The sequence below is a fragment of the Amblyraja radiata genome, chromosome 11, assembly GCF_010909765.2.
Source record: "Amblyraja radiata isolate CabotCenter1 chromosome 11, sAmbRad1.1.pri, whole genome shotgun sequence".
Lineage (NCBI taxonomy): Eukaryota > Metazoa > Chordata > Chondrichthyes > Rajiformes > Rajidae > Amblyraja > Amblyraja radiata.
Window position 1 is genome coordinate 53,073,293 of NC_045966.1, and position 26,323 is coordinate 53,099,615.

Below are 26,323 nucleotides of genomic sequence, written 5' to 3' on the forward strand. Positions count from 1 at the left end.
TGAGGCTGGGAGAGGTGCAAGATAAATAATCCACAAATTGGGACATTTAATTCCCCACAGTAGTGGGTAATTACACACTAGGCATGCACTTTATAACAGCAAATTCTGGTCAAATGGTGTTCTGGCATCTCATTGATCTTCTATCTCTTCATCCACAGGTGAGCTTTGTGAAGAGGTTGTGGATTACTGTGTTGCAGAGTTCAACACTTGTCAGCATGGCTCCAAATGTATCTCCAAGGACAGGAAGTACAGGTGAGCACTCTCCACTATCTTGGATCATATGGACCAACATAAAAATCTGCACTTTTTAAAAAAAATAAAGAGAATCCTCTATTACTTTGTAGAAACAAGAGACTGTAGATGCTGGGTTTATTTTTTTTTAAAGACAAAAGGTGCTGGAGTATCTCAGCTGGTCAGGCAGCATCCCTGGAGAACATGGATAGGTGACGTTTTGGATTGCGACCCTTTTACAGACTGATCATGTTCTCTAGTGATGCCACCTGACCCACTGAGGTACTCCAGCACTTTGTGTCTTTGTTTTCCTCTATTACTTTGTTCCATCTCATATTTTCCTTCCCAGCCACAACAAACAAAGTGCTGGAGGAACTCAATGAGCCAGGCAGCATCTGTGGAAGAAAATGGCAAAATATTGTCAGTCCATTTCCCTCCGCAGATGCTGCCTGACTCGTTGAGTTCTTCCGGCACATTTTGCTGAAGTTTCCAGCATCTGCCGTCTCTTGCATTAATATTTATTTAGCATTTTTTCCAGGTCGCCAACAATATTAAAGGGCTTGAAGACAAAAGAGATTGCAAATGCCAGAATCTTGAGCTATAAAAAAGCAAACTGCTGGAGGAATTCAGCGGGTCAAGAAGCCTGCAGAAACATCCCAAGTTAATATTCCTTTCTCACTCCATGGAAAAACACCTTGTTGAGTTGTATCTACCAACTCTGCATTCCAACTTTATATTCATCCACTCACATTGTACAGGGTCTGGGTCATCAGGAACTAATGCTGTTCAACATTGTGGTGTGTTTTGTAAATTTTACTTGGTCAATGGTTAATTCTGCGACCTTTATTATTTCCAACAGGTGTGAGTGTTTGCCAGGTTACACCGGCCAAAATTGCCAAACTGATTATAACGACTGTGTGGAAAATGAGTGTCGTCATGGTGCACAGTGTGTTGATGCCGTTAATGGCTACACCTGTGTCTGTCCTACTGGTTTCAGGTAAGCAAAGGATTTTCTGGTTGGGAGAGGATTAGAGAAGGAAAAGTGAACCAAATAAATAATTTGTTTATTCGGTTCGTTTTAGCTCTTTTAGTTTTAGTCCAGAACCAGGGGCCACAGTTTAAGAATAAGGGGTAGGCCATTTAGAACGGAGATGAGGAAAAACTTTTTTACCCAGAGAGTTGTGAATCTGTGGAATGCTCTGCCTCAGAAGGCAGTGGAGGCCAATTCTCTGGATGCTTTCGAGAGAGAGTTAGATAGAGCTCTTAAAGATAGCGGAGCCAGGGGATATGGTGAGAAGGCAGGAACGGGGTACTGACTGTGGATGATCAGCCATGATCCCAGTGAATGGCGGTGCTGGCTCGAAGGGCCGAATGGCCTACTCCTGCACCTATTGTCTATTGTCTTCTTCCCCATCACAACTGCACAACAGCCACCATGATATTGCCAGTGTCCAGGAGCTAACGAGGACATATTAAGCATGATTGTCTTCTCCTGCCACCTGGACAGAAGTGTACAAGATCAAGTGGGACATGGATAAAGTGAACACACACCCCATATGTTGTGAATGCACACCATATTTTCCAATAGAGGTCTAAGACTCGAAGGCATAGGCTTAAGGTCAGAGCAGATAGATTTAAGAGGGGCTTCAGAGGCATTTTTCACTCGGAGTATAGTCCATGTCTGGAATGAGCTGTCAGAACAAATTATAAATCTGGATACAATACAATTACAACTTTCAAAAAATATTTGGACAGATATATGGATAGGAAGGGTTTAGAGGGATGGGGTGGGGGGTCAACCCAGGCACATGGGACTAGTCCAGAATGCCAATTTGGTCAGCATGGACAAGGTAGGCCAGCGAGCCTGTTTCCATGCTGTATCTCTCAATGCCTCTTCGTTAGAATAATAAGGTGCATATTGCTTGTCACATTATATAATGTTACTACAGCAATTTCTATGCTGTTTGCAAAATACAGATACAATAATACTATAATGCAAATCCCCATCAATTCTCATTCTTTACCATTCTGTCTTTACCCACCCTCACTATGCTCTGAATTGTTTTTCCAGTGGTCTGCTTTGTGAGATCCACCCTCCTAAGGTCCAGTCCCGGACCAGTCTCTGTGACAACTACGAGTGCCAGAATGGAGCTCAATGCATCGAGGTACAGAATGAGCCCGTCTGCAGGTGCTTAGCAGGCTTCGCAGGGCAGAGGTGCGAGAAGCTTATCACCGTCAACTTTGTCGGCAAAGACTCTTATGTGATGTTGTCAGCTTCCCAGGTCCGCCCGCAAGCAAACATCTCACTTCAGGTAGGAACTTAATAATTTTAAGAAAGAGAAACTTGAAGGGCACAAGATGGTGCCGGAAACATGGTGAGTCTTTGTGTTCTGCCCCAGTGATGTTTACTATTTTTACATTACAATAATTGCATTATGTACTTGTATATGATCGTGCTAATGTATAATATGATTTTACCAAACTGTATGCGAAAGAAAGAATTCCAATGTATCGAGGTACATGTGAAACTAAACTACCATTGAGCCATTAAGAATCAATCTCCATCAGTACGAGAACTGTGGAAGTTGCCAGCATTAAGGAGAGGCATTGCAAATTTCAGCAAAGGCTTCTTCAGTGTTATGTTAGAGATCATTGGTTGGCAAGTACCAGCAACCGACATATGGAAGTTTTAATGGGGCCTAGCAAATCAATTGTTAATTAGGGCCTTAAAAGCCCTGTCCCACGGTACGAGTTCATTCAAGAGCTCTCCTGAATTTGCGCTGATTCGAACTCGGAGATTTACGGTAATGGCCACTCGTCGGTATTCGGGGCTCTCGTAGACATTTTTCAGCATGTTGAAAAATCTTAACGAGTCTTCCCGTGCTTACCTGCCATTAGCGAGTCTTCCCGAGTACCTGCCGTTCGCGGTACGAGCCACTAAGAGACGTCCCCGAGCTCCGACGTACCCGCTACATTCATTCTCCATGCTTACGACGAGTTTGATTTTTTTTTTAAACTCGGGAGAGCTCTTGGAATGAACTCGTACCGTGAGACAGGGCTTTAACAATGCTTTTGGTAACTATCCCCAGTGCAGACTGCAACTCATTTACTGAGATGTCATCTTGAACTTTCAAAAGCCTGAGCTGCATTGTGGCTCAAGAATACTTGACAATGTGAGGTTTGTTATCAGGGGAAATCTTCCTCTCACTGTTGGCAGACAGCTCTCTTGTCTGATATAGCATCATCAATTTGTAAATCGAAACCCTTGGCACCCAGACCCAGGTCAGGTAGACCTTAAGCCAGAGGAGATGAAGGACATTGTCTTTGATATTGCTTCAGTCACTCTGAGGCAAGTTACAATCAAAGTTAGATATTGAATAAAACTCCCTTTACACAATCCCACTTGAAGTACTGGGAGAGTCTGGAAACTGGCAACAACCAAGACTGAACCAATCCTTTCCTCCAGGGATATCGAGATTACAGTAGATTTGGTATAAATGATGATCAATGCAAACTGGTGGGCCAAAGGGCCTGTCTTCATAATGTATGACTCTGTGTGTGTGCAAGGTCAGTGAGTAGGTGACATGTAAACTGGAAAGGAGCAAATAAGCTGAACACCATCGATCAGAGATGCAGGGAGTACATTTCAGGAGCTTTCCTAAAATAAGGTCTAACACACTTTTTTAAAGTCAAAAAAGTGTCAGTATGCATGTAATAATTCATCTGACACTCCTGGCTGCTCTCCATCAATCTAATTTTCAACTTTTCAGAGGTGCTGGCACACCATATGCCCTCACAAAGAAAATGCCTTGGTCTAACATGTCTTCTTTCTGTGTGGCTAGGTTGCAACTGACAAGGACAACGGTCTTTTACTCTACAAAGGTGACAACGATCCTCTGGCTCTGGAACTGTATCAGGGACATGTTCGACTCATATACGATGCATCCAGTTATCCACCCACCACTGTGTACAGGTGCGTTCTCCCTCGCCTTGTATTTGACCATTCATTTCAGGTTATGTCGCAGTTTGGCTGATGTGGGCAGAGTTATTCGGAAAGAGCTTCCAAATGGGTTTAAGTTCACATACGAGATGTGTGAAAGTGCTTGTCACTTGACAAGGATGAAGCTTTACTTTCCTTATCCCATTGGTTGTGAACCAAGGACTAGCCATGACTGAAACGAACACTGAGCTGCTGGTGTGGTGTTGACGTCACACAACCAACGTCATGGCAATAACTATGGACAGCTGGGTCAGCATGTTTGTACTCTGCATGTTGCATGGTGGAGATGGAATTGCAAATGGAAAACAAGAAACCAGGTTGCATTGTGTTGTATTTTTGTATTGTACACAATGCTTGTCCCAATAACAATCTGTGGTAAAGAAGAATTCATCAAGTTGCAAGGTGTTCACAGCCTTCCTCATGTTCTCTGTGCATCTGAAAATTGGATGCCCAAACATTGACATCCAGATGTGAGTAGCAAATCTCTATGTGATACATGCTGCACTTCAGCACAGATGTGTGTACCTTGCAGAAGGGAGAGGTTTCTCATGTAGAAGCAAGCCTTCACCTCACTCTAAGGTTCAAGTTGGACATGGGGTTGGGCATGGAGATGTGCCTCCCTTTAGCCCCCAGTTTACCTAACCATGTACCTGCCCTGTCTGATCTGCTGATCTGCACAGAGCCAGCCACCAATCTCACCATCCCACAGCTGCCCTGCCTCCCTTCATTTCCAATCAATCAATGTGATTCTCTCCTCCATCAAATTAGCCCAAACCTACCCCGTCCCACCCCACCATCTCCTCCCACCCCCTCCAACCCCACTGGCAATCTCCCCACTCAGTAAAGCCTAGCAGCTGACCCTCCTTCCATCCCGATACCAATTCCTCCACCAACAATAACTTTGCCCATCCTCAATTGTAAACCCTCACCCTTATTCTTAATTCTAAACCCTGATCCCTATGTCCCAGCCACTTGCCCCAAAACCACACGTGAGCCAGCCCTAACTCGAGTGGCTATGAGCATTCCTCATTGGCAAAGAGTACACATAAAGGCCTTTCTCTATTGTAGGGACTATTCAGTAGTGTACAAAGGTTAGATGTTGTGGTAGTGGACCCTTAAATTTAGGCATTCTCTAGCCTGCTCGGCACAGGTTCACCCAAGTATCTCCTGATGCACAACACAATACTGTGTATTCCTCCTGCCACAAGGAAGAAAGCCTTATGATGTTAATAGATTCAAAATCACAGGTGGATATGAATGCTGAAACTAAGCGCTTTCTGATGTTAAACATATTTTGCAAATGTGTCCAAAATATTGTTAAACTAAAAGAATCAGCACATTTATAATATTTATACATAAAGGTGCTGCATGCAAATATAATACTATGTGCAACACTATGCAAGCATCCCATTAGTATCAATTATATCAGTTCTGCTCATTATGCAGGAGTTGGCTCAAAGGTGACACTTTGCACGGACATCTGCCCTCATCAATCGATTAGCAATGACAGCCATTCACTGCTTGATGAGCTGGCTTTCATGGATTGTCCACATCTGTAGGCACGGAACAGGGCAAATGCTGCACGAGTTCTAATTATATTGATAAAGAAGGAGGTCATCATTCACAATGGTGGCTCATTACCATAAGATTAATAGTTCCATATGTGTTCTGAACCCTTGCTGCTGATATTAATTCCATCGGATAATGTATTACCCTTTTATTAAATGTCACACCATTATCTTATTAGCACACTGAGAGAGATGATGCATGGCTTAAATATCTGAGTAAAATTAAATCAGAGCTGGAAGAAAAGCAATCAGATATCAGATTTCCCCGAGCTAAAGCATATATCTTAAATAAACAGCTCCCAAAAGGCAGGTTTGAGAAAGCTTTTCATTTCATTAGGACACCCAGTTTCATGTGAAAAGGTTATTTTCAATTTAAGTAAATGCTTACATTTATTATTGGGAAACGGCAATGAAAGGTTACATTGAATAATTACTTGCAGGTATATACAGAGTTCTTCAGAGTTGTGTATGATTCTTTAACACTATGGGATGATCGGTGGTCGGAGCGGACTCGGTGGGCCAAAGGGTCTGTTTCCATGCTGTATCTCTAAAGATTTTGCATTGAGTTTTGTTCAATGCTCCATTGTCTCCAATGTTCTGACATGAAGGTGCAGTGTGCTCCTATGCTCCTATCTACTTCATTTGAGATCTTTAAACTATCTTTAATTAGACTTAATCGGGCTTCAGTGTTATATTTTGCACAAATGCTGTACCCTTTATCCTTTATCTATGCTTTGCGGGTAGTTTGATTGTATTCATGTATAGCCTTTTCTTTGACTGGATTGCACACAAACAGCAGCTTTTCACTGTACCTCGGTACACATTACAAAAATAAACAAAACAAAACCAAACGGTTTACTTCCGTCAAGCACCATGTAAAGGGTCACTGTCATCCTGAAACTATTAAATTACCAGCATTAAATTTGTTCTTATCTATTCACACTCAAGTGGTTTACTCCTTAATTGTATAAGATGATCCATGTTTAACGGACACACTCTTTTTCGGTAATGGTGTGAACAGTTTGGTGATGTGTTGCTAGAATCTAGCCATGTATTACTCTATGAGGTTTAACCTTGCGTAGGTTTACTCCACTCTGCTCTGGTTTAGTATTGATAATACTATTACTAATGCTGTTGATAATACTATTGAGGGTAGACAAAAGTGCTGGAGAAACTCAGCGGGTGAGGCAGCATCTATGGGGCAAAGGAAATAGGCAATGTTTCGGGCCAAAACCCTTCTTCAGACTGATGTAGGGTGGGGGGGGCGGGAAGAAGAAAGGAAGAGGAGGAGCCAGAGGGCTGAGGGAGAGCTGAGAAGGGGAGGAGACAGCAAGGGCTACCGGAAATTGGATAAGTAAATGTTCAAGCCGCTGGGGTGCAGACTGCCCAAGCGGAATATGAGGTGCTGCTCCTCCAATTTCTGGTGGTGCTCACTCTGGTCATGGAGGTGGTCCAGGACAGAAAGGTCGGATTCGGAATGGGAGGGTGAGTTGAAGTGCTGAGCCACCGGGAGATCAGGTTGGTTAATGCGGACCGAGCGGAGGTGTTCGGCGTAACGATCGGCAAGTCTACGCTTGGTCTCACCGATGTAGATCAGCTGACATCTAGAGCAGCGGATGCAATAGATGAGGTTGGAGGACGTGCAGGTGAACCTCTGTCGCACCTGGAACGACTGCTTGGGTCCTTGAATGGAGTCGAGGGGGGAGGTAAAGTGACAAGTGTAGCATCTCCTGCGGTTGCAAGGGAAAGTGCCCGGGGAGGGGGTGGTGCGGGTGGGAAGGGAAGAATTGACCAGCGAGTTACGGAGGGAGCGGTCTTTGCGGAAAGCAGACAGGGGGAGATGGGAAGATGTGGCGAGTGGTGGGGTCACGTTGGAGGTGGCAAAAATGACGGAGGATTATTTGTTGTATGTGATGGCTAGTGGGGTGAAAGGTGAGGACTAGGGGGACTCTGCCCTTGTTCCTTGTGGGGGGGAGAGAGAGCAGTGTTGTGGGGTATTGAAGAGACCCTGGTGAGAGCCTCATCTATCGTAGGGGAGGGGAACCCCCGTTCCCTGAAGATTGAGGACATTTCCGATGTCCTGGTGTGGAACACCTCATCCTGGGAGCAGATGCGGCGTAGACGGAGGAATTGGGAGTAGGGGATGGAGTCCTTACAGGAAGCAGAGTGGGAAGTAGTGTAGTCTAGATAGCCATGGGAGTCAGTGGGTTTATAGTGGATGTCTGTCAGAAGCCTATCACCTGCGATGGAGATAGTGAGGTCAAGAAATGGTAGAGAAATGTCGGAAATGGTCCCGGTCTATTTGGGTGCCGTATGGAAGTTAGTGTGAAGTTGATGAAGTCAGTGAGTTGTGTGTGGTTGCAGGAGGTAGCACCAATGCAATCATCGATGTAGTGGAGGTAGAGGTCGGGGATGGGGCCCGGGTACGTCTCAAACAAGGATTGTTTGACGTACCCTACAAAGAGGCAGGCATAGCTGGGGCCCATGCATGTGCCTATAGCTATGCCTTGTATTTGGAGGAAATGGGAGGAGTCAAACAAAAAGTTTTTAAGTGTAAGGACTAGCTCCGCTAGGCAGAGGAGAGTATCTGTAGACGGGGATTGGTTAGTTCTCCAGTCGAGGAAGAACCGGAGGGCTTTGAGACCCTCCTGGTGGGAGATGGAGTCGAGGTATGTGGAAATAAGTTCGGTAGGGCACGAACAGGCAGAAACAATGGGTCTACCAGGACAGTCAGGTTTGTGGATTTTGGGGACAAGGTAAAATCGGGGCATGCGGGACTGGGGAACAATGAGGTTGGAGGCTTGGGAGGGCAGGGAGCCAGAGTTCATGAAGTCAGTGATGGTGCTAGAGATAGTGACCTGGTGCTCATCAGTGGGGTCATGGTCCAGGGATAAGAAGGAGGAGGTGTCCGTGAGTTGGAGCGTGGCCTCAGCTTTGTAGAGATCAGAATACTATTGATATTGATAATTGTATTTAGTACATTGATTCAAGCTCTCCAGTGCCATGGCAGCATATCTGTGCTCTGCAATGTCACCCACATATTTTGTTAGTAACAATGGGCCTTTGAATCAAATAGTGGGCTTCAGGACAATCCATATAGTGTGGCTGAAGTGCTAAGTTCTCATAGTTGTCATTCTTTACATGATATGAGGTCTGACTACTCTGGAGGTTCAAGATGGAGTTAACAATCCTGAAGTTATATTCGAAGAAGTGAGGGAATTACATCTACTATCCTGGCCCATATTGTTCCTTCAACCAGTATTACCAAGAGCAAATTGGCTGACCTTTTGTCACTTTTCACTTTGTGGAATTATATTATATACCAACTCACCACATTATTTTCTTTATAACTAAAGCCACACAGCCTAGAAGGGAATTCATTCTGTCTGAAGTATGGTGAACTGCGGACAATGATGAAGTGCTCTATTAATATAAATCTGAAGTCTATCTAAATCATCATCAATTTATTACACGTAAAGTAGAAATTTCTAAAAAAAATAATAATTGAAAGCAGCTCAGAGAAGTAAATCCTTATTGGCCATTAGTAAAATTAGCACGGCTACAATGTTAGGCAGAAACCTAATGTTGTGACTGTGGGTCATTTGGCATAACCTGTATATGTAACATTGATTGAATATAACAATATTGGCAGCTGCATGATAATTGTGAAACTGCGATTGAGGTGTAAAATAGGTTAAAAACTATCTTAAAACTAAAATTAAATCAATTTTTGGATTCAACATGTATGGACTGTGTACATCTGACTGATGGAAACGCATATTTTTATTAAAAGGGAACAGAGTCTGCCTGAAAATATGTAGGAAGGAACTGCAGATGCAGTTTTAAACCGAAGATAGACAGAAAATCCTGGAGTAACTCAGCGGGTCAGGTAGTATCTGTGGAGAGAAGGAATGGGTGAGGTTTTGGGTCAAGAACCTTCTTCAGACCATGGGTGATGTTTCGGGTCGAGACCCTTCTTCGGACTTCTTCAGAAGAAGGGTCGAGACCCGAAATGTCACCCATTCCTTCTATCCAGAGATGCTGCTGTCCTGCTGAGCTACTCCATCATTTTGTGTCTGCCTGAAAATATGTTTGGCCAGTTTTCTTAAAATCTGGTAGGGGACAAGACCTTGAGCATTTATTTTTATTTAAAAGAGACTTGAAGGATGTTCAAAGTGCTTTGAAGCCAAAGTCCTTTTGAATTGTAGTCACTGTTGCAATGCAGAATGCACAGCAGCCAATTTGCACACAGCATGCTCGCACAAGCAACAATTTGATATGGCTCACGGAATCTGTTTCTAATAATATTGAGTGAGGATAAGTATTGATCAGGACATGGGGAATAATACCTCCTGTTCTTCTTTGAAATAAGGCCACGGGATTTTTTTACATCCATTTTTAAGTAGATCTCTTTAAACGTATGTAAGTGATTCTCTGTAGTCTGCATCAAACATGTGGTCCAATTGTAAATTTATTATTCCAAATAAAAGTGCAGCGACTGTACCAATTATACAGTCTACTCATACAGAATAGCTTCTTGCAGGCCCAAGGTGATCACATTAGGCTTCTATAGGAATTTGACCTTGGGTTGGTCTTTGATCTCTTTCCGGAAGGATGGTATCCTAATCAATTCTAGTTCACCTCCCAGAAAAGCCATAATTTTTTTCCCTTTGATGTCCTTTTATGATTCTTGGAAATGTGTTCCCCGTTCAAAACTCTAGGCTTAGCTGTGATCTCATACAGAGGAAGATGCGATTTTCCACCCTTGCGTCGGTCAAATCTCCAGCCAATATTCCACCACACCATCACCATCCCAACTCCATTCTTATTTACAAACTGTAATACTCACACTTAGAACATAGAACAGTACTGCACAGCAACAGGCTGTTCAGCCCACAATGTCCATGCCGAACACAATGCCAAGTTAAACTGATCTCCACGGCTCACATATGATCCATATCCCTCCATTCCCTGTAAATCCATGTGCCTATCTAAAAGCCTCTGAAATGTGGTGTTTGCCTCCACCACCATCCCTGGCAGCCATTTCAGGCGCCCACCACTCTTTGCATAAAAATCTTGCCCCCACACATTCACCTTTAAACTTAGCCACTCTCATCTTAAAGTTGTACTCTCTAGTCTTTTGACATTCCATCCTGGGAGAAAGGTTCTGAATGTACACATTTCGTTCAGACCGAAAGGTCTGAATGACAAATAAAGGATTCAATTCAATTCAATACATTAGGTGTAAATAACTCTTAAGTGAAAGATTCAATTCAAAGGTGAGAATGCTTTGAATGAGAAGTGTAGAAGAAGCAGATTTCAAAACCATCTGCATTGCATCATGTTTGACACCTTATCCAGAAAATGGTATATCTGACAGAGAAGCAGTTTTCAATGCTGCGGGGAAATTTCAGGATGGACATCTATATCTAGGGTTTCTCTTGAACATTATTAGAGCCAGGATTTTGCCATAAATGCCATGTGCCTTTTCATACCTTTTTTGATGATTTCACCAGGATAATGCCCTTTTCACAATCGAGTGCCTAAATCAGCCTTTTTTTGCCATTTTACTAAAAGGTCGTCCTATTTTCTCTAGTTGAACCATGATTACAATTACGTTTTCTATGTTAACATGTTAATATTAATAAGTTATTATTAACGGGTTAACGTTGTATAATTTACAAGAAAATTTCCAACACCGGGGACGCCACTGTCGGTCATTCATTCGTTCGTGCTGCTGCCCACTGGTTCAGTCTTCTCCAAGATCTATCTAAGAAAGAACTGCAGATGCTGGAAAAAACTGAAGGTAGACAAAAATGCTGGAGAAACTCAGCGGGTGAGGCAGCATCTATGGAGAGAAGGAATAGGCGACGTTTCGGGTTGAGACCCTTCTGGGGGGGGCGGGAAAAAGAAAGGAAGAGGCGGAGACAGTAGGATTAGAAGGAGAATTGGGAAGGGGGAGGAGGGAGAAGAGAAGGGCTATCTAAAATGAGAGAAGTCAATGTTGATACCGCTGGGGTGTGGACTACCTAAGTGAAATACCCCCAAGCTTGTCCCCTCACTACATTTACTGCTGGCTCCAGTCAAAAATCTGAGTTTTCGAGTGATCTGTACAAGGCATTCATTGATGCTGGATTCCACTGTGGAAATTGGAAAACAAATCTCTTAGAGGTTTTTTTAAAGAAATGCACAGAGGAACATATACCAAGCGAGTCATCATTACAGAAAAAATATGTTGACAGCAACTTCAACATTGTTTTGCAGAAATTTAGAGTTGAAGTTGCATGCAACAAACTATGGATCTCAATAGATGAGACAACCTATGCTGTGGGGAGATATGTTATCAATGTAGTCATTGGTACACTGGAGGCAGGTCAACCATCAAAGGAGTATTTGTTGACCAGAAGTATTGGAGGTCAAACAGCTCAACTATTGCTCAGTTGTTTACATCTTCACTTGCTGTATTTTGGCCAGTAGGTATAAAACACGAGAATGTTCTTCTGTTTGTGACTGATGCAGCTTCGTACATGAAAAAAGCTGCTCATGCTCTGAAAGTTTTATTCACCGAAATGTTGCATTTGGCATGCTTAGCTCAAGGACTTCATAGAATTGCCAAGCACATACGTAGCTTGATTCCAAATGTTGATCGCCTAGTTTCCAACGTCAAGAAAACTTTCCTCAAAGCACTGTCATGTGTGCAGTTGTTCATGGAAATGGCACCTGATATTCCGCTACATCCTCAGCTCGTTTTGACAGGTGAGGTACATGACTCTCTGCTATATTCCACTATGCTGCAAATTTTGAAAAGATAAAATAAATCATCAACTGTTTTGAAGAAGAAGAATCTGCTGCAGTCAGGATCGTCAGTGAAATCATGCAGAAAAAGTCCCTCCACCGCGATCTTGTGTTTATTGCCTCTAATTTTGCAAACTTCCCACAAGCTATCACTTCCCTTGAGAAATGTGGCAAAACATTAGTGAATAACTTGCAGGTTTTCAACAAAGTAACTGACGATATTCGTTAAATTCCTGGCGATGTAGGTAAAGACATACAAGGAAAATGTGAGAGTGATTTTAGCTAACAAAAATCTTGAAGAAATACAAAACATAGCTAAAGTTCTCAAAGGTAGTTGTAATGCTTGTTTCGGGTATGCACCAGTGACCTCAGCTGAGGTAGAGACATGTTTTTCACAACTGAAGCATATTCTGTCTGACAGATGGCACAGCTTATCACCAGATAATTTGAAAAAAATGCTAGTAATTATGTGCAACCTGGCAACTTTGGTAATTTAATGTAGTATATCCTTATATTATCATTTTTAACCATATTTTGGTGGTGGAAATACATGTGCCTTTTTTAAATAATTTTATTATGCCTTTTTGCCTGCCTATTTCAGTTTTTTAGTGCCTAAACATCCTGGCTCTAAACATTACAAACAAAAGTAAGATCAACAATAATGAGCTTGAAACCACATGATTACCATTAAATCTTATCTGGTTCATGAATGTCCTCAGGAAAAGGTCTGCTGTATGTGTATCTCCAGACATAAAACAATGTGCTTGACAAAGTACTCTAAAAAGTCATTCAACTCACTCAGTTGATAACAGTTTAAATACTCGAAGGGAACTCTCATCAGCCACAGGGTAGATGTGGCACTGGAGGATTACCACAGGATAGATGTGTGATTAGCCAACTTCACACTGCCTCTTTCTGCCCATAAAGGTTCCAGTGTTCAGTGGTTTAGTAGATCAGCATGTAGGACGAGCTTCCCATAATGTGACTGCAAACTCATCAATTATGCTGTTTCTGTATGCAAGTGTGTGATGACAGCCTTATAACGGTGCTGCTGTCAGGAGCATTTTTCACATCTCCATGACAGTGTTGCTTGCTGGCTTATTAGACTTGCACTCTTACCCTGGTCAGCTCCTCAAGAGTTGCTAATATCGTCCAAAATGGAAACTCATCTTCTGCCAGTACATCTTGTGCTGGGAGATAACTGGAGGGGAAGGGATAAACTTGGCTCTCACTAGTTGCTTCCTCAGGTGGACCAACAGACTATTGGCAAAGGAACAGTCAATTACATAATGTCCCAGCACAGGAGAGCAGAACATTTTTTCATTCACAAATTATTTCTGTGAGAAGATCAGCATATAGTATTGCTAAGGGAAATTCTTGTTTGATAACTTAAATTCATTTATTGGAGAAAGTAACAAGTTGAGTCAATAAGTGTAGGACTTTAGATGTGGTCTGGCTGGATCTTAGGACAACACTTAGCTGAGGTCCCACTGACTGAAAAGCAAGCAATTTGAGGGCGATCCAAAACCCACTCAGCAATAGGAGCAAAGAATCATAGCTGATGGGTGTTTGATGGGGACACAATGACTGGAAGACCGTTCCCTACTGTGCACTAAGTTCCTTACTTTTAGTCATTTAAATTCCAACATGAGCTGTGATTAAGAAGTCTGCAAATGATACTGAAACTGAGCACAAATCAATGATTTTAAAAAACTAATGTTAGAAACATGGCAAATGGAATGTACTCCAGAGAAGTATGTTTTCTATTCAGCGAAGAAAATAAAAGCGTGAAACAATGGTAATATGCAATGATGAGTGGAGCAAATGGCTGTTGGGTGCATGTCAACAGGTATCTAAAAGCTGCAAGACACGTAGATAAGATGGTTAGGAAAGCATATATGACTGGTGCCTTTATTAGTGGAGAAATTGAGTATAATAGCAAGGAAGTCAAGTCAGAACAAATTAAAACATTACTTGGACCATAGCTTGAATATTGTATAAAGCTGTAGCCCAATATACTGGGGAAATGATGGTAAAGATTTACAAGAATCCTTTCAGAACTGGAAGATTTTAATTATGGGAAGAAAATTGCTAGACTGATGTTTTTTCTTTACCAGTTTAGTTTACTATTGTCACCTGTAACAAGGTACAGTGAAAGGCTTTTAGACATGGGAGTTATGAGAGTCCTGGGTAGAGTAAGTAACAAGTAATTATTTCCCTTAGAAGAGGACTAATTAAGGGAATACTGTAAATCCAAGGCCATTCCCTAAAAGGATATGAAGTTGGGAAATTCTCATCCCATTTAACATGGTCTTTGGTGTTCACTTCGTGTACTGGAGTCTACACAGCTATAGACCAGGCACTGAGAAGTGTGATTCACCTTATAGTGTTTTTCTTGGCTGACATGGATAAGATGGATAAATCTCATGTGCAGTTAAAGACAAGGTTCCCTGAGTTATTGGTCATCACTAATTGCATTTGAACCAAGTGGCATGCCAGGTCTTTTCTGAGAGCAATCAACGACAGTGCTGAGTTTTGTAGTCGTACACAGAGCAGATTGAATAATTACTGTAGCTTGGCAGATGGACTTTTACAATAATCCCAACAGAGCCATGGTTCCTGAGACCAGCTTTTATTTTATTAACCAAATTTAAAATCTCCAGCTGGCAGATTAAAATTTGAATATCTGGTGTTTTATACAAATGTCTACATGCCTGGCCCAGTGAAATAACCACTATATCCTCAAATGTGACGCAGCATTGGTGGATACAACTGACCCTGAACTGCCCCAGATGTTGTCTGCTGAAAATCTCACCATCAGTCGAGGATTGAACCCACTCATTGTTGTACTGTCAAATATCTTTGCACATTAGTTCAAGGAGTTGCTGAGAATGACTGGAAATTGTCCTTCAGTAATATTTTAAAACTTTTCCACAGGAGCAGCATATTATGTCTGATGACCCGTAAAACAAACACAAGGCAGAGCTTGAAAGCAAACAATGTTTGTTTTCAAAATGTTATCCCGAACCAATGATTGGTTTGAGTGGGCGCTTGATGTAATATGGTTGTATATTCTGTGAAAAGCCAGTGACTTGAAAAGCTTAGGCAGCAGGTTTAACGGCTCAGCAGGGAAGGATATGCTGCTTGGCGTCTGTCATGATGTCAGGTTGAATGCAATAAAATAAAGACAGAAGATATTGGTTGCCTCCCCTTCATCCAGTGCCAAGCCACTGTCTCTGTCTGTCTGCGAACATGGAGATTTATCAGGAATTCCAAAAACGGACTCCGTCTGCACAAGACAGTGAAATCTTTAAACTATCTGTGGGAATCGGAAATATGTGCATTGAAAAACGGGGAACTTCTGTCCAAATGTTTAGATTAATCAAAGGCTCTTCAAAACAAACCTTATGTCACTCTGTGGAGCTATTTGCTTGGAGTTTTGCGATGCTGGCTAAGTTTGGCAGTCTTTCCACCTCTCACATCTGTGTAAGCTCAGTAAAAGTGAATAACGCGGCTGTAAATCAGCAAAATCACAAGACACTAGTGTGTAGTTAGGCTAGAAATCTCTAATTGCCCAAGGGTGTTGCTGCTTGCTGCATGTTACAAGTTTTTTGTTGGCTCTAGATAATCCCTCAGATCCAAATGTTAATCAAGTCACGATCACAGGATCTCACATTGAGGATTGCATCAATACTGTTCTACATTTGATAATAAACCAGCATGTTTCAATATGGTCTGACAGTATATGTTCTAAGTGCCTCTTATGTTGACTTCACATATTCCATCTGTGTTCTCCAGTCATTCATAAGCCAATTGAAGTATTTGGTAGGGATCATTATAAATGAAAGCAAAGAAAAACTGCGGAGACAAGATATCTAAAACAAAAACAGGAAACACACAGCAGGTCATGTAGCATCGGTGGAGGATACAAAGTGCTGGAGTAACTCAGCAGGCCAGGAGGATCTCTGGAGAATATGGAGAGATGACGTTTCAGACCCAAAACCCGACCAGAAATGACCTGAAACGTTGCCTATCCATGTTCTCCAGAGACACTGCCTGACCTGCCAAATTACTCCAGCACTTTATGTCCTTTTGTATGTTAACCAGCATCTGCAGTTCTTTGTGTCACCATCTGTGGAGGGGTCGTTTGTCAGAACTGGAAAATAGAGATTCATTTTAAGTTGCAGAGAAAGTGAGGGAGAGATGGATAGGACAAAAAGGATATGTCTGATTGGGTACGATCACATCAAACGGATGATTATGTTTAGGATAATCTGCAGATGCTGGTTTACACTGAAGATACACACAAAATGCTGGAGTAACTCAGCAGGACAGGCAACATCTCTGGATAGAAGGAATTCAGATTCAGATTCAACTTTAATTGTCATTGTCCGTGTACAGTACAGAGACAACGAAATGCATTAAGAGACAACAAAATGCTCTTTGTGGGTGACGTTTCAGGTCGAGACCCTTCTTCAGACTTTGCTTCTTTGCTTTGTTTCTTTGCGTGTGTTTTATATTGATAATTATAGGGCTGTGGGACATGACCTGTAAGTCAAGCTCTGCTGGAGAGAAAAAAACTGAGCCAATATCACAGATGAAATAATAGAAGGAATGGCCAGTTCTGATACCAATTGAGAAAGCAGGCTACTTAAAGCTGGGGAACTAGATATCGAGTCCAGAAGTTGAGGTGCAGTTCCACCAACTTGCATTGGATCATGGGTCACAGAACCAAACTTCTACAGTCCCCCTCAGCCTGTCCAAACTTGCAGCTTTCTCCAAGTTCTCTCCCATTTCGATTATACAGTCTACTCTTGTATATACAGACCTCTTTATAACGGAGTTGAGTTATAGCAGATGGAGCCTCCCCACAGTAATCAGACTCCACTGTCTCTGTAAGAACACAAACTACTAGTTGCACTGCAGGGGTCATAAAATTGACAAGCAATTGCTTCGATCAACACTTGTGCAATGATACTCTACTAAACAATGCAACAAACAGCCTTTAATATTTTTTGCTTGCTGTAACAAACATATGTTTTTAACTATTAAAAAGAACTTTGTATTTGAAAACAATTCATTGTTTCACCGAGTGACCTCTTGGTAGTTGGAGGAAGTCCCTTACTCAGTTATAGTGGACAATTGGCAATAACGGATATCATTCCCACCCCCCCCCCCCCACCCCCTCACCAGTGGTCTGCAATAAAGAGGGTTACCTGTCTTATTGTCCATGAACACTCTCTCCTGCTCCCTAAATCATCTAATCCACAAAAGCACAATTTCTTGTCCAGATTGCTGTATTGCCAAGAGTTTAAAGTAGAAAACAGTTTCCTGATCAACAAAATTTGAATGATGCATAAAAGGGGCAGCATGGTGGCTTAGCGGTAGAGTTGCTGCCTTGCCGCACCAGAGACTATGGCCACTGTCTGTACGGAGTTTTCACGTTCTCTCTGTAACTGCGTGGGTTTTCCCCCGGTACTCTGGTTTCCTCTCATGCTCCAAAGTCTGACAAGTTTGACAGGCTAATTGGGTTTGATCACTGGTTGGTGCAGACTCGGTTGGTCGAAGGGCCTGTTTCCGCGCTGTATTACTAAACTAAACTAGAAATATAAATCATCATTAAGCATTTCACCGCTATTACACCCTCATGCTGCCAGGTTGCCTGTGGTCAAATCACCCTCTAATGCTATCCATAAAGTGGAACCATCTGGCAGAGCAGCATTTAGATAGCGACTTAACATGAGCTGTGTGTGCACTTTTGCCCAGCACCTTAACATGGGCAATGTATTACTGGAGTACTATCCCTCTGTGAGTGCATAGCTTTAAATTCAAATGGAAAGGAGTACTTCACACTTCACCTTGCATCCGAGAGATGTTTCTGTCGCAAGCCTCATTCTGTTTTGTGTTCTTTTCCCCTTCCTGTGTGTGCAGTGTGGAGACAATCAATGATGGGCAGTACCACACTGTCGAGCTGATGATGATGAACCAATCTCTCATTCTGGTGGTGGACAAAGGTACTCCCAGGAGTCTGGGCAAACTCCAGAAGCAGCCGACTCTGAGCCAGAACTCCCCCCTCTACATTGGAGGTGAGTTTGTTGCCACATTTCATTTATCTCCATTACTATCACAATGTTTAAGAAACATATGGGCCAAATGCAGATAAGTGGGACTAGAGTAGATGAGGCATGTTGGTCAGCTTGGGCAAGTTGGGCTGAAGGGCCTGTTTCCAGGCTGTAAGACTCCTTGACTTCCTCACCCCTCGTTGCAAGTTTCATTCAGTTCTATTCCTATTCATACATGGACAAAAGATTACTTTGCACAAATGCAGTTAGTTCCCTCTTGACTCCTACGGTTTATTTCCAGTAACCTTTCTTCTGACAGATGTGTTTAAAATGTCAACTTCCCAGTTGATTTTTCAAGCAATCTCCGTCGTTTGTCTCCAAACAAATCTGTCCATTCAAGAAAGCAAGAGACTTGAATTAGCATTGCACCTTCTAAAGCCTCAAAGTCACATACAGCTGACAAAGTATTCCTGAAATGCAGTCACTGGCACAATGTTATAAGCCCAGTAGCTAGCCAACACCAACTAATAGCAATGAAACACTGCTTAATTTACTGCTTTTAGCAGTTATGATGTAAACTGAGTTGAACATATATGAAGCTTGTTACCATGACAGCTGCATCACTGACATTGTTCAATTGACCCACTTACACTCATTCCCTGGTCCACACTGCTTTACTTCATCTCTAGTGTCAGGGTTAAAGATTGGTCAGAGCACCTGGGAGACCCCGTCAGATTTTACATGAGAAAATCCTCCTGCGAGGATGGATTGGCCTTAACATGTCATTTCATGCCAAAGGCTTGTTATAGTGAATGGGTTGTACTAAAGAGTCAACTTTGCCAATTTAATCAAGAATCTGCGGGTGGTGGAGTAGGGGGTGGGGTGGTAAGGGATTCAATCCCCAGTCTTTAGAGTTTTAACATTCCCCCTGTGTCTGCGTGGGTTTTTCCGGGTGCTCCAATTTCTTCCCACATCCAGAAGATGTGTGGATTGGTAAGTTATTTGGCCACTGTGAATTGGTCCCATTGTGTGAGTGAGTGGGAGAATCTCGGGGGAACTGATGAGAATGACGAGAGAATTTAAAAAAGGCATTTTATTGGATTAGTGTTATGGGCTGATGACGATTGACACAGCTCTGTGGACCATAGGGCCTGTTTCCCAAAGACGTGTGGGTTTGTAGATTTATTGGTCTCTATAAATTATTCCTAGTATGTAGTGAGTGGATGCGAGAGTGGGATAACATAGAATTAGTGTGAATGGATGATCATTGGTCAGCATGGACTCGGTAGGCTGAAGGGACTGTTTCCATGCTGCATAGAAAATCAATCAATCAATTTCCATGCTGCACATCCTGATTACTCTCTGACTCCTGACTGTGATGTCACTGAGTCAAGGTTAACCTCAACCACGCCATCTGGTTCACCAAGTGGCACAGTGGTAGAGTTGCTGCCTTGCAGCGTCGGAGACCCGTGTTCGATCCCGACTATGGGCGCTGTCTGTATGGAGTTTGTACGTTTTCCCCGTGACCGCGTGGGTTTTCTCTGAGATCTTCGATTTCCTCCCACACTCCAAAGACATACAGGTATTTAAGTAAATTGGCTTGGTAACAAATATAAATTGTCCCTAGTGTGTGTAAAAGTGCGGGGATTGCTGGTCGATGCGGACTCAGTGGGCCGAAGGGCCTGTTTCCGCGCTGTATCTCAAAATAGAAAAAAATAAGCCAGCAGAGGGCACCATGCCAAACTCCCCTATCCTTGTGCCAATTGTTTGTCGTTACAGGATTCCCTCCGGTGTCAGGGGTGGCAGGACTCCGCCAGGGTCCAGAACGCAACCTCAACGGCTTCCATGGCTGCATTCACGATGTACGGATCAACAACGAGCTGCAGGACTTCAGGAGCATGCTGCAGATGCCCCTGGGCGTCTCCCCAGGGTGCCGCTCCTGCAACATTTGCAGGCACGGCGTGTGCCACTCCATCGATCAGTCCAGCGTCACCTGCGACTGCCACGCCGGATGGACGGGATCTCTGTGTGACCAGGAGATCCGGGATGTCTGCGCCAGCAACAAGTGAGTCAACGATCTGTAGAAACAATTAAGTGCAGATGCTTGGTTTATTTTAAAAAAACACAATGTGCTGGAGTAACTCGGCGGGTCAGGTAGCATCTCTGGAGAACATGGATGGGTGATATTTCAGGTCAGGACTCTTTTAATTGGAACCTGACAGGCTAACAAAGAAATGGGTAGAAAGGAACTGCAGATGCTGGTTTATAACGAATATAGACACAAAGTGCAGGAGTAAATCAGCTGGTCAGGCAGCATCTCTGGAGAAAAAAGATGTCCGTTGTTCTGTACAATGACAATAAAGATATATTATTATTATTATTATTATTATTATTATTATTATTATTATTATTATTATTATTATTATTATTATTATTATTATTTGTGACATAGAGGAAAGAGGATACAGAGTACATAATATAGTTTCTGAACAATTTAGCACATTGAAGTGTATCAGTTCCATAGACCACTTCCAAGTAGTTTTTGGAACTGTGGGAGGCTACTTCAAATGCCATGGTCATATAAATTCCCAGTTAAAATAGTGAGGAAGTGGATGTATTCTTGTGCCGTCAATTATTTCAGCAGGTTGAGGTTTTTATAGCAACATGACGACCTCTTGACCAACAGAGGGGGCCATTTCTCCTTGCTTTGCAAATGGTTAAGTAGGTTGGCAAACAACAGCGCCATCTGCTGTGGGAAATTCCTGCCCTGTTAAGCAAGGCGACTGTCAACTGGGCTATTCTTGCTACTGGAGAAACCACACAGGTTGTGACCTGCCCAGTCATTCCTGATAGTTTTATCCTCTCAGCATCCATTATTTTTATTTCTCAGATGCTTTGGTTTTCTTTTTGCAGTATGGAGTTTAGAAGATGCACCTTGTAGCCTGTCAAAGTATATTTTGGTGCACTGTTTTCCTATCGAATACAAGGAATTTTGTTTGTTCTTTGTATGGTGTCAAAGAAATTTCTAAATCTGTATATTTAATCCATTTAGTTTCTTACCTTTCACAATGCAGAAGGAGGTTATTCAGCCCTTCTTGGTCATGCCTGCTCCCAACAAAGCAATGCCATCAGTCTTATTCCGCCCTCTTAATTCCCTGCACCTCTTGCCACTTCATTTCTATCACTTGTACATCAACTCCCCTTTTGATTATTTAGGCTATCCACCTACACCAAGGGGTCATTTGAATTAGTCAGTTACCAGTAGGTTTTTGGAATGTGGGAGGAAATCCACCCAGTCACCAGGAAAGCATGCAAACTCCACACAAACAAAGCATGCAGATTCCACACAAACAAGTCAGGGTTGAACCAGGGTCTGTGGATTTGTAAGGCAGCAGGGATGCCAACCACTTAAATAAGCCTGTCACTGCTCAACCTTTTCATTTGCATCCTGGTACAGTTCTGTACATTATTTGTTAGACTCTTCCACCTCTTCCAATTTGATATAAAAGCAATGAATGCTAGAAATATTCAGGGTGCCACAGTGGCACAGCAGTATTGCTGCCTTACAGCACCAGAGACCCGGGTTCAACCCTGACCATGGGTGCTAGCTGTACGGGGTTTGTACGTTCACCCTGTGACCGCGTGGGTTTTCTCTGGGTGCTCTTGTTTCCCCCCACATTCCAAAGACATGCAGGTTTGTAGGTTAATTGGCTTTTGTAAATTGTCCCGAATGTGTAGTGTAAGGGGATCACTGAATGGAGCTGACTCGCTGGACTGATGTGCCTCTTTCCATGTTTAAGAAAGAACTGCAGATGCTGGAAAAATCGAAGGTAGACAAAAATGCTGGAGAAACTCAGCGGGTGAGGCAGCATCTATGGAGCGAAGGAATGGGTGATGTTTTGGGTCGAGACCCTTCTTCAGACTGAAACGTTTACCTATTCCTTCGCTCCATAGATGCTGCTTCACCCGCTGAGTTTCACCAGCATTTTTGTCTACCTTTGCCTCTTTCCATGTTGTATCTCTAAAACTAAACCTGAACTAAAAGAAGCCTAAATGCTGAATTGTCTCAATTGTATCCCACCTTCCACTACTCGAAGAAACTTCAGTTATTTTTTACCCTGTGTTCGGTTCTTGTAACCATCATTCAGATTATAGCCTGCATTTTCCCTTGTGCCTCTTCCCAGGTGTGTTCACGGCACGTGCATCGCGTCTGATTCCACCATCCGCTGTGTGTGCAAGGACGGCTATGTCGGCAGGTTCTGTGACAAGGACCAGCTGACGGTCAATTGCCAGAATCTGAAGTGTGGCCACGGTCGTTGTAAGATTTCTGGGCAGGGAGAGCCGTACTGTGAGTGTGATACCAACTTCACAGGAGAAACTTGTGAAATAGGTAAGAAAATGAGATGGACTGGAGTGCTAATGGTGCTCATTTTCTTTGGCCAACTGGTGCATGTGGGGTCCACAGTTGTTTTGTGTGAGGCAAATCGCAAGTTAGAATAAGACAAAATGTGTAGGGGGGAACTGCAGCTACTGGTTTAAACCGAAGAGAGACACAAAAAGCTGGAGTAACTCAGCGGGTCAGGCAGCATTTGTGGAGAAATGGAATAGGTGACGTTTTAGGTCGAGTCCCTTCTTCAGACCCAAAATGTCACAGATTCCTTTTCTCCAGAGATGCTGCCTAACCCGCTGAGTTACTCCAGCTTTTTGTGTCTGTCTTAAGATGTTCTTTATTGCAGACGACTAAGCAGTAAAAACAGAAAATGCTGGAAATACTCAGCGGGTCAAGCTGCATCTGTAGAAATCTGAAAGATCATCCCCTGAAATGTTAAGTTGTGTCCTCTTTCCACAAATGCTGGCCTGACTTGCTGAATATTGCCAATCTTTTCTGCTTTTATTTCAGATTTCCAGTATCGACAGTTTTATTTATTTTTTAATTAACTAAAGCAGCGAATATAACAACTATCAAATATCATAACATTCTTCATAAAGTATATATTCACTTAGAACATATTCTACTGCTTTTCCTTAAGTAAGCAACAAGTATATTAACATTCATTAAGTTTGCTCATCTGCGTAGATGGCCAGCTTTTGAGTCCTGACCAATAAATTCTCACTAAAGACACTTCCACACTGGACAACTAAGCAGTCACCATCATTGCTATTCCTTTCACATGGTCCCTATCCCATCTCCAGGATTACACTCTAAGAAAAGTTGCCTCACTTTTTAAAATGTCATTTCCACCATGGGGGCCATTTTGCTTTCTTGCTCAGAAGTTGTATCAAGTGACTCCTGGTGATCTCATTCATCAACAGTCTACATTCCAACCAGTCCTCCTAGGCCCATTCTGAAAAGATCTTGAAACATCTTCCATTATCCAAGGACCCAAACAGTTCTTCCAAACAGTAAAGCAGCAATTTACTGGCATTTATTCAGATCAGATCTCCACAATGTAGTCTCCTCTACAATGGAGGGACCAAACACACATTGGCAACCACTTTGTGGAGGACCAACATTCAGTCTGCAAATTGCTATCATTGGTGATTATGCCTGTATGAACTACTCCACGAAACTTCCGGATGTAATGCCTTAAATCCGTATCTATGGTTAAGTTTCTGATTATTGGTTCTGGAATTTCTTTATCTCTGATTCACATCCGTGCAGCATCTCCACACATTTAGTGAATATTTTAGTTAAGGGCAATGCCTATTGAAAGCACATATTGGCTGGTTCTTCATTATCATTTTCACTGTGTTGACAGCTACCAAAGCTTTGTTTTGCATTTATTTATGCAAAATTACTATGTATTTCAGTTTCCTAGATCCCTTTAGCACCTTAATTTCCAAGAATTCTATCAGAAATAAAACAAGATAAAAATGTGGAATTATTTGTTCCAAAGGTTTGCAGGTTAATTGGCTTCCGTAAATTACCCCTAGGAAGCCTTTGTAGGATGCAAAACTGGGATAACATAGAACTTGTGTACGGGTGATCGATCATTGCCGTGGACCTGGTGGGCCAAAGGTCCTGTTTCCATGCTGTATCTCTAAACTAAACTAAACATTATTAGAATGAGAAGTCTAACTTGTTCTAGAAATCCGATTTTTTTAAACTAAAGGGAACAAATTCTGGAAACCTAAAATAAAAACAGCAAGTACGAAAGATACTCAGCAAGTCAGACAGCCTCTGTGGAAAGAGAATGAGAACTAATGCTTCATGTTGACGCTTTATCAGACCGATGAAGGGGAAGATGGTTAATTGTGTGGTGGAAATGAACAAAATACACCGATAGGAATTAGATTAATAGGGTGAAAAGAGACTCGTGGGGATTGTCAACATTATCCAGACCTGCTGGATCAAATGGTCATTTGCTGTGCTGCAAAGTCTACTTAATTACAATATCATCCATTGTTTAGGCCTTAGATATTTGTAGTCCACTCGGGGAAACCCAAGGTTGTGGCAGGTCCACCTTTCTTGCTTTGTGGCTAGTTCTGTTTGGACCTGCGAGGTTGGGAAGAGTTGTTGTAGTTTATTCTGCAGCACCTTCTCATCAGTGGATGAATCCCAACCTCAGACTGAACTCAGTCATACATAGTGGATGCAGATTAATGGTAGTCACCCCTGAAGGCCACATGATCTCCTGGGAGGGCCAGACATGTTTGTTAAACCAAATGGCATGTGCAAATGTGGACTTCCCTATTTTGTCTTGCAGAGCTCCTTTGTCAAAAGGAAATGATCCGAGATATCTACCGCAAACAGCAAGGATACGCTTCATGCCAGACCACAGTCAAAGTGCCCCGGCTCGAATGCAAAGGGAGCTGTGGTAATGGTGAGTGCTGTGTGCCACTACGTAGCAAGAGACGGAAATATGTCTTCCAATGCACAGATGGCTCCTCTTTCGTGGAAGATGTGGAGCGGGTGGTTGACTGTGGCTGTGGGAATTGTTCCTTGTAGGGACCCAAAACAAGAGAAGAAGGATTAAGAGCAGCAAGCGCCTGCAACAAGAGCTGGACCATTAACTCTCATAGTGGACCAAAAGAAATGGAAATATATTGTAAGATAACAAATAGAACCTATTTTTATTATTAAAAAAGGACTATTTTCTTCAGTTATTACTAAATATATCACATCACCTGGGTATATGTATCATACAGTGTTCCCTGAGCAAGATGTTTTTCTTAACCATGTTATTAACCTAACCAAGGAATTCAGAGAACGCTTCTTCCTTTGGTTGTTGTAAAGATGTCATTGGAGGTTTGAACTTTTGAAAAAGTTGAAACATCGGCAACACCTAAAATGTCAAAGGGAACATCACCAAACACCAGTTGGCTTTTGGTTTCATTGTAAACTCTGTTCCCACCTCTGGTTTCCATGCTAAGGATCAAATGCCTCCTAAAGCACTGCTAACAACAGTGGAGAGAGCACAGCAGGTACACTTAAGGAGAGCACAGTGTAACAAGCACACTACAATTAAACATCATATTATGAAGTGTCTGCAGGATCCTAATAATGTATCTATAACGTTGACAATAGTTTTGAATGTATTGCATATTCCCAATGATACACCAATAACATTGGCTCAATATAAAATATAGGGCAGGTATCTAATTCTGCAATAGAAAACAATCTAAAGCACCTTGTAGCATCCAATATTGGACACCATTGATGGAAT

General features: G+C 42.4%; 1 protein-coding gene across 1 annotated transcript in view; it reads left to right on the plus strand.

The window, feature by feature from the left end:
* Window positions 1–25,744, plus strand: part of LOC116978643 (slit homolog 3 protein-like) — an 81,554-nt gene extending 55,810 nt beyond the window's left edge. The window contains exons 15-22 of the mRNA XM_033029928.1: window positions 159–252; window positions 1,091–1,228; window positions 2,303–2,543; window positions 4,074–4,204; window positions 18,526–18,680; window positions 20,436–20,721; window positions 22,841–23,046; window positions 25,364–25,744. Coding sequence (XP_032885819.1) covers window positions 159–252; window positions 1,091–1,228; window positions 2,303–2,543; window positions 4,074–4,204; window positions 18,526–18,680; window positions 20,436–20,721; window positions 22,841–23,046; window positions 25,364–25,605 — 1,493 coding nt within the window. The 3' untranslated portion in view covers window positions 25,606–25,744. The remainder of the gene's footprint in view (window positions 1–158; window positions 253–1,090; window positions 1,229–2,302; window positions 2,544–4,073; window positions 4,205–18,525; window positions 18,681–20,435; window positions 20,722–22,840; window positions 23,047–25,363) is intronic.
* Window positions 25,745–26,323: the final 579 nt, after the last annotated feature.